At 41.3% G+C, this 9,380-nt stretch overlaps 1 protein-coding gene across 1 annotated transcript; it reads right to left on the bottom strand.

Annotated features, from left to right (window-relative positions):
* Positions 1-2,244: 2,244 nt before the first annotated feature.
* On the bottom strand, positions 2,245-5,896 carry UTS2 (urotensin 2; the record flags this gene model as incomplete). The annotated part of the gene is made up of 4 exons (XM_082295649.1): positions 2,245-2,361; positions 2,989-3,032; positions 3,512-3,622; positions 5,794-5,896. 4 exons carry the CDS (start codon positions 5,894-5,896, stop codon positions 2,245-2,247), a joined length of 375 nt encoding a protein of 124 aa, XP_082151775.1.
* Between the last annotated feature and the right edge of the window lie 3,484 nt (positions 5,897-9,380).

The following is a 9,380-nucleotide window of genomic DNA, read 5'->3' on the forward strand; positions in this document are numbered from 1 at the left end:
TTCTCTGTGACAGTTCCAGCCCTGTCTGTGGCCTGCAGGAGTGAGGAAAAGCTCTGATGTGAAAGCTGGCAGGAGCTGTATGTCTCAGCAGGGTGGGGGAGAAGCAGAGTTTGCCCTCCTGTGTCATGAACTGGCCAGGCTCTCTGCTTGTGGGCCCTGGACCTGAGTTTATCTGGCATCTGCCAGGAATGTCCTTCAGGAAGGAAGCACTTGGCTGCTCAGCAGTGTCTCAAACAGTTGTGTCTTTAAGAGCTACCGGTGATGTCCAAAGACAGTCTGAACTCCTTCCTTTCCAGAGGCAAGGACTCTGACCGACAAAGTTTCAGGCTCTGATGGAATTCCGGTATATTAGGATTAGCTGAATTCCCCCTCAGCCCCTGCTGCTGTGAGCTGACCTAGCTGGAACAATAAATTGATTGGGCATTGCTTCTTTAGATGCCAGAAATGTTAGCAAGTATTTTGCAGTTTTAAAAGCTAAAGTTTCACTATTTATAGCTCAATTACCTTGTCTCAACCCCATCCTCAACACCTGACAGCTCTTCATTTCTTCACTCTCTTAGGTAGATGGCTAGTGAACTTTTTAATTCTTGTAATATTTTTTCTATTATCATTCACTCTGGTTTTATTATTTAGCATTATGCTTGCAATTTTTGAAAATACATATATTTTTTTCCCCCCAGTCTTTTTAGGCTCTACACTTCTCCCTGGCTATATGTCTATCTTAGCTGGTTATTCATTTAGATAAATTGGAAGTCTTTTCTAACAAGTTTTTATTGGCTGCTGAGGTAGCAGAAAAGGAGTAATTTCCAGAGAGGCACTGACTTGATGCCCTGTGTAAGAGAAGAATGAAAGTTTAACAGATTTCAAATAGCTGCACAGTGCATCCTGCTGCTCTGACTTTGAGGACATTTTTCTCTATTACAGCTGGCATCGCCTGTCTATAATTCACATGAAGTGAACAATCTGTTTTTAAGCCTGTAGGCTTTGTTTAAACAGCACAGTCAGAGATTTATCATGTGTACTGTTGAGATCAGTGTAGCCTGTGTATCACTGTTAGGTGTTTACTTCAAGCTTCCTGTGAGCCTTGATTGGCGTGAGGTTTATACAAAGTATATATTGAGCAGGGGAGCGCAGCTCAGACAGTTTGTGCATATTACCAAAAGTGGCATCCCCCAGAGACCATTCCTGACTGTTCAGCTCTATTTCTTGCAGTTAGTATCAGAAGGTACCCAGGAGTGAGAGAGTCTGGTGCTACTCTGCATACAAAGAAGTCAGGCTAGAAGCCTTTCGTAGCTGCTGTTTTGTCCTCTCCTTTATTTACGTTACATGCCAAGATAAAGCAACGTTATCAGTGAGTGGTAGCTCAGGGGAACAAGTCTCACTGTACTTGTGTCCAAGCCAGGAGGTGGCTTGTCCTGGTAACACAGATTATCTATGTCCATGTATCACCTTCCTGCACCTGTGTGTGCAGGCACATAAGTGCAGGTCACGGACACAGAACCTTTCAAATGGTGTCATTCCTGCCTCCACTGACTGTCCAAATCTGGGTGTAAAGTCCTGACAATCATGTTTACCTTCTGTACTGTGCTTGATGATAATCATAGACAATTCTTAAAACCCATGGTATGCACAGGCCGCCCTGTTGTCATGGGTAGCTGGGGGCTGGGAAAAGAGCAGAGAAATAGATTTGTGGGTCTTTTTACAAGTGACCGAGAGAAATGGTCATCTCCAGCAGCAGTGGGAGCAGATGCTTGATCCTGACGTGTGCTGATTGTTTTTGTGGTGCCTTGGGGATGGCAGGAGGGGACTGGGCACTGTTAAGCTGCCATCCCTTCCCTGCTCAACATCTTCAGGGAATGGAACAATGACCCTTTCTTCCTGGCACCCTAATCTACATCAAGTGACGAAGGAGAAAGTCCCCTTGCCTCTGGGTAGTTGAGCTCTTCTGGGAGTTTTCACAGAACCCCTCCAGAATCTTGCTTCCCCTGCCCAAGTTCTCTTTGTGTTGTGTATTTATCTCTTTCTCCCATTACTTTCTTCCTGTTGTGCTGAGCTCCAAGAAAATACTACATTGGTCACAACATAATTGCAAAACATCAAGAATTTATTTATTTCCAAGTAGCATAGAGTCTAAAGTTAGGCGCTGCCTTCATGTTTCTTCATTCTCATTTTAAATCAAGCGAATCTATATACATGTTTTCAGACATCTGTATAAATTATGCAGCCAGTCAGGGAGTTTCCTGCTTACACACAATATTTCCAGAAGCACTCAGAAAGATTCCCACGTTTCTTGTACTGTTTCCTGTCCTTGGTCAAGAAGCGTCCCAGCAAAGCAATTCGAGGATGATTCCCATAGAAAGTCTGAAATCAAACAGCATTAGAGAGGTTACTGGTGGATGATCATTGTTCTCAGTGGGAAAGTATACTCTGCACTACCCCCACCCTTCCTGGTCATCCAGCCCTGTGTTCTGACTGGAGAAGGAGGGGACTGCTCAGTGTGACCTCTGCTTTAAATGTTGCACTAAAACTCATCTCTGTCTCCTGAGATTTACATTTGATTCAGCAGGAAGTGAACAGGGATTATGTTCTCCATGTACCTAACGGTTCATAACAGATAATACTGTGCAGCCTGTGCTTGGGGTGGGAGGGGGAAATACTGGTGCCTGGGCTGATGAAGCTGGAAATTGGCCTTTACTTAGCTGTTTTTCGGGGGGGGGGGGGGGGGGGATGCGGGGAGGGGAGTGGAGGGTTTAGAGTTAAATAGTCTGGATTACTTGCTCTTTTTTTTTTTCCCTTTTCCATTTTCTTCCCTCTCCCCTGTCTAACTGCTAAGTAATTCAAGCTTCAAGAACCCTTTGGTGTACAGCTTTAGTCTATACTGTTCATGAAGTCTAGGGGTCTGAAATGATGTCTCGGTAACAATTCTGTGTAGTTTAAAATGTAGAGTGTTATTTTCCTTGTTTCAGTGACAGATGGTCATTTACTTACCTCTTTGATATTTTCCCCTGGGTTGTAGTTGCTGGGGGTAAGACCTGTTAGAGGGGAGACACAGTGAAATGTTTTACCATTTAGAAAACATGAATTTGGCAAGTAATTCTCATGTGCCAAAATGCTATATCTGACAGAGGTCTTGGACTGGAATGTGCAAGGGTAACATCTGTTGCTTTCCAAACCATCCATTGCTATTGATTCTGCACTTTCTGCAAGTAGTGATGTTTTGTAGGACTGCTGTTTTGTTCTGTCTGCCAGCTCCTCTTAGGCCAATATTCTCCTTGCCCTAGTTTTGCTGTCTGGAAGTTTTGCAAAATTAATTTGGAGACTTTATCAGGTAGTGTTGAGCTGCAGGCTGCTCAGCAGGTTTCCCCGAAGTCCCAGTTAACTGAATGACAGCTGTTTGTTGCCTGTGCATCATGTTGTATTTCAGCAAGTACCTGGGAGCTGGGTTACGGTATCTGTGGAAGCTGGAAGTGCAGAACATGGGCACCCTCCCATTGCTGTGGTAAATCCTCACCTGCTTTGTTGTCCTCAGTCAGTGTGCCCAGGAGCTCTGGCAGGAACTGGAGCAGGGAGGTGCTTCTGAGGCTGCTCAACCGCTCCAGGTTTAACCTCGAATCTTCATCAGCTGCCAATGGAAGATGATAGAAACAGGCATAGGGTGAGTCTATTGCTTTGCATCCCTGTTTGTATGTTGAAGACTTTCATGAAAACACCAATCATCCATCCTTATTTAATTATTATAATAGGGAATAATTGACTTTGTGTTTCTTTCCTTCCAAAGCTTTGAGAAAAGATACCTTCCTGGAGTTAATCTCAGATTCTCAGTTCTCTGGCAGATGTTTTGTTAAGAAAGTTTTTGACCTCACCCAGACCAACAGATACCTCCTATCATTTGAGGTACTCAACCTTGTCCTTCCAGTATACAGCTGAGACTTGTATACAATTTTTAAAATTTTATTTTAGTTCATTTCTTTATCAACTAGTTCCTATGCTGGAGCTTTCCTATGAATAATGACAAAACTTCCTGTTTAAAACCTATTAACCTGCTCAGTTTTCTAAATGCAATAAAAGGTGTGGAAGGGCAGGAATAAAGGTAGGAAAACTTACAATTTATTTTGGCAGCTGTGCTTCTCATCACGTATCAGCCATCTCTCATTTAATGTGTGTACCAGTACAGATGTTACTACTTTTTCCAAAACAACAGCTTGCTGGTAGCTGATAGAATTAATTTATCTATGCATAGAGAATTTAGAATTCTGTGGCTAGCCTTTGCCCTGTGGCAGGTTGCCAACAGAAGCCCTTAGCAGTGCTTTATTCCAAGTAGCTTGGGTTTTTGTAATCAGAGCAGTAAATTTCATCTTTGCTAATATATAGCAGACATCCAAACTTGTGGGCAACCAGAGGGTGTCACTATCAAGCACTATTTGTGTAGATGAATACAATTTTGTAGTTGTACATGTTGGTGACCCTGTGGAGTTTCAGTTGCTCTGACCTGCAGGGAGGAGTGTGACTGTGTAGCTCATCACATGGATATGTAAGAAAATAAACTGAAAAAATGTGCACAAAACATTTCAAGAACTTGCACAAAGATCAAGAACTTGAAGACCTTGGACGTGCATGTTATTAGCTTATTCACTGCATAAAAGGACATTTGCAAAGGACAGCAGGGATTTCATTGTAGGACACAGAATAAGAATATAAAAAATTCCCAGTGCCATGTGGAGATAATCCAGATCTCTGGCTGTGGATTATTCTTTAAAGCAGGGCAGTGCTAGCAGGTAAATTTGCTTTAAGATTTAAAAGAACTCCCAACCCTCTTTAAGAGAGTTCTTCTTTCTATCTTAGCACTCCTAGACTCTTTGTATTAGTAAGGAGGATTTAAGAAGCACAGTGTCTTGAAACTAATGCAATAATGGTCAGAGCCAGCTATGATGTGACAGATATTACCCATATTGAGTCAGGGGTACCTGGAAATGCAAATTACATAGTGGAAGGCTTGAGAAGGTGCTGGCTTAGTGACTCCAAGATTTTCAAAGCAAACTGGGGACTGCTGATACCTATAAACCAGCACAACAGCTGTTGCAAAGCAGGTAAGAACAGCCACTTTTTAATAGTCAGCTTTATGCAATAACTTTTGGGTTGGTTTGCCTGTTCTTTCAGAACTCATTTCAGGAAGTCTTCCAGTACCAGTCAGGTCTGATGACAGTAACCTTCCAGATTCTGCTGTGCATTTTTGCTAAGCCATTTCAAACTTTAAGCATCTTTCTCAAGCAAAGATTTATTTTTTCCCTGGGCTGAATGGAATCTGAATTAGTGCAAACAGATAGCATTCTCAATACATAGGAGTGTAAGACAGACTTGCCTGTTCTTGATGTTTGCAGTAGGTTTCCCCCTTTTTAAAAACAAAATGGCTCATTTCAAAGGGTAGAAACAGGAGAGACTGTACAGCCAAGTTTGTTTAAGTTACCCAATGCCTATGAATGCTCAGACAGACACTGAATACCAGCTCAAATTCAGTGCTGTAAGGCTCAGATACCTGTTACTCCTCAATGAGTACCTTTGCTTCCTGGACCTCAAAGCAGCAGGGGCTAACTGCTTAGGGCACCCAACCTCCCCATTGTACAAGACCAGCACCCACTGATATGTCCCTTGTGCTGCTGGTGTCCTGAAGGCATTCCTGCTTTTCCTACAGCTGAGCAGCACAGATTGAGGCCCCTTGGAAAGCACACCTTCTGCTTTTCTGGTTTTACTGCTCCAGGCCCTGCATTATAACCATTAAAATCAAAAGACTCTTACCTGAGTGTTGATACGACATCTCACTGGCATTGATGATGGGGAGAGACAAGAGAGGACAGGAGAAGCTGACGATAATGAGACAGCAGAGTATCAGTTTATGCATCGTGGCTGTGTTGGATGTTTCGTTTTGTCTAACCCTGTAACTCAGAACTCCTGTCTGACTGTAGCCTCAGCTTCCAGTTTCACCCATTATATAGCCACTCATGATCTCATAAATACCATCATGTTCTCTCCCCCCTTCAAAAAAAATCCAATGAATTTATTGCCCATTGATTCTAAATGGAAACCACTTTGCATTGATGTAATTTTTCAAGGTAACAGTTCATAGACAATAAATTTACTGTCTTACAGCTTGGTGTACAAAATGGATATTATATCAAACCAAGCACAGTAAAGTTTATAAATCTGGCATTAAAAAAAAAGTAACTTTCAGTTATAAATCATGAGTTAACAAAAGGGTCAGACGTTGGTTGAAATGACCAGGGCAATAAGACAGCTGATTTATGAGCCTTAGCAGCCTTGACGCAAAGCATCTGATATGAAATGCACTCTTTTTTTTTCTCTTCTTTGTGAGATGGATGAATGTGTTGTGTTGTATTTGTTGTGCCAGAAAAAGTAAAAAAGAGAGGAGTTAAAAAATCTTGTTAACTTACAAAGATATGGGGAATTCAAATTTTTTATTTGTTTTGCGCCCCCCCCCCGCAGAATTTCACATCTTTTTATTTGGGAAGACCTCATCCAATGGTGCCCTAGAGAACTGTCTTGGCAGAGAAAGTACAGCTTCCATCTGGAGACTTCTTGGTACATATAAACTGCTTTGGTTGATATTAAACATAGGTCCCTCGGTAGACTGGAAGACCCTTTTCCATTTCACTTATCTTCTCTTTCAGTTGGAACTAACTACTTAATTCTGAGTATGTTAGCAAGGTTTTTCCCCTGTTCGCCTTTTGCTTTTGCCTAATGCTAACACAGGAGTTGCCTTATATAATCTCATCACCTTAGTCCTTGACTATTTCTCTCCATCTAGTGTATTTTGTCTTATTTACTTCCAATTTTATTTATCTTATCACAGAGCAAGGACTGAGTGGACTGGTCCCTCACCTCCATTCTCTATGAAGTGTCATATCCAACTGTATAGAGCCTTGAAAATAATAAAAATATTTTTATTGCTTATGGCAATACTCTTTAATGGTGAGAAGATAATGCCTGTTTGTAACAAATTGAGGTTTGTTACTTTTCTGTCTCTCTACTCAAATGGTTTCGTCTTCAAATGCTGTTCAAAATACTACGAAAACCAACTAATGTTACTAAAGTTGTTTCCTTATGCTGAATTTTGTGATAATTTTCAGTTGAAAAAGGGTGAGCTTACCTGCTTCTCATCTTTTTCCTTTATTAGCATTTCCTGTTGAAGATTAGTTTTTGTATTGTACATTCCGTGGCTTTTAAGACTAATTTCAAATTGGCTACATCAGTCACATGGAACAGAAGTATTTCTGCTGCAGGTCTAACTCAAGGGGAGCAGTCCCCCCGTGGGTGGGCTAACAGGGTGTCCAGAAACACCCTGTGGGCTCTGAAAGAGGTTGAAGTTGGAAGGCACCTCTGGAAACCACATAGTCTAATCCCCCTGCTCCAAGCAGGGTCAGCCAGAGCAGTTTGTCCAGGAGTGTGTCCAGTCAGGTTTGAACAGATCCAAGGATGGAATGGGACAGAATTCCAAAACTAAGCTCGGTAAGGTCCTTGGCATCCCCACCTAAGTTCAAATGCTCTGATCTGAGTGCACAGGTGGGGTGTGGGAGAGATGGGAAAGGACCTGCAGAGGTCCTGCCAGCCTAAACTTCTCTAAACTTCCCTGTTATGCACAGAGAGGGCTGGTATTTGACTTGCCTTGACTACTGAATATATGCTTCAGGTACCTGAACTACAAATCCTGTTTCTCTGGACTTCTCTTTGCTGAACTGAATGTTTATGACAAAAGAAATTCTCTACAGAATTAACCTAATGCATTTTATTCCTCTCTTTCCCTGTGCTTCCCTATGAGAGAAATAAGTAACAAGAGAGGAATTCTCTCTCCTCATCTGAGTCATGCAGCTCTTCGTTCCAAAACTGCAGACAGTAATTAGGTCTGATTTGATGCATGATCTCACTGTTGGTGCTGGATGCTCTGTACCAGTGCTTCTCCTTCAGTGAACTATCAATGACAATGGTATTATCAATATTCACTCTAAGCATCCTCCAAGGAAAGCTAATGAAGCACTCTTACCAGCAACTGCTGTCCTTTGTCTTTTCTCAAGGAAGACTCAGCCTCTTAGAGCCATCATGAAGTGCGTCATGCTCAAGTCGGGCAACTTGCCCACAGCTTATTGCCTCTGCTCAGGTCTGAAGTTGTCACTTAGACACTCTTTCCTCTCCCAAAATGTCAAAGGCATCTCCCTCAGGCCACAGTGCCAACGTCATCATGCAAAGCGGAGAAACAGCTCATCCTAAACAAAGGTACAAAGGATCCATGGGAGAGGGAAGTCAATGGGAATGGCACTTTGAAAACTTGGAAATAGATTGGAAATTCTTTTGCAATATTTTGTGGTGAAAGTTTTCAAAGTTCTTATTTATGCTTATTTATTCTTTCAAGGGGCTCAGGGCAGCAGTAGATAGATAAATTACAGCAACAGGGTTAGATAAATTACTGAGCAAGTTCTAAGCATTAAATATATGTTAACCTATCATAAAAGATTTTCCTTCATTATCAGAAGAAACAGCAATTCTTGGTTTAATAGGATGGCTCGTGAAGAACAAGTTGCTAGTGAAGCCAAGACAACTTTGAAAAAAAATAAAAACAAGACACAACGAAATGAATCAAAAACGTCCCCAAAAATTATCTACTACTGTGCAAAATAGTATGGATGAAATGTAATCTATAATGCAACAGTTCTTTCCCCTGTTGTTAAGTGCTTTATGGCAAGCAAACATGAGTTATTAGTCAAATACTGTAACAGCTGGCAAAACCAGGAATTCCAGACAGTGTGATTTACCAGTAGCATTTGTATGAGGGACTTCTTCAGAGGATGTAACTTCTGGTGTAAAACTTTGGCTTAAATTTAGTTTACAAGAAGAGAGGTGTGCAGTAGAATGATTTTGTACTGGCACTGTAATTGCAGAGGAGCTTGTTATTGTATGAGCACCCATCTCTTGAATTTTACCGCCGTTTTTAACTTAGCATCTTGTTTCAATGAGTTATACGTGTTGGCTGGTATGACACAAAAACATTTGCACTGCTGTTTATTTTTCTGGTAAGGTCTAGTGTATGGGGGCCTGGGGGGTTTTTCTTTGCTGTTACTGCAGATATCTGTCCTCATTAACACCTAAAAAGTTTACTTTGATGTAAAATTTAACATTTTAGCTGATTATTCAGCTTTATAACATGATTATTAGATTCATTTTTCATACTGAAATAGCTACCTCGTGAGGTCATATATGTAATAAGGTGGTTTTTTCCTGCTACTGGATTGCATTGCCCTATTTATACTCTGCATATCTTGAAAGTAACATTGGATATATCATTGCTGAAGGTTTATTGATTTTTTTTTTTTTTA

Source organism: Coloeus monedula (assembly GCF_965178545.1).
Source record: "Coloeus monedula genome assembly, chromosome: 22".
NCBI classification, from domain to species: domain Eukaryota; kingdom Metazoa; phylum Chordata; class Aves; order Passeriformes; family Corvidae; genus Coloeus; species Coloeus monedula.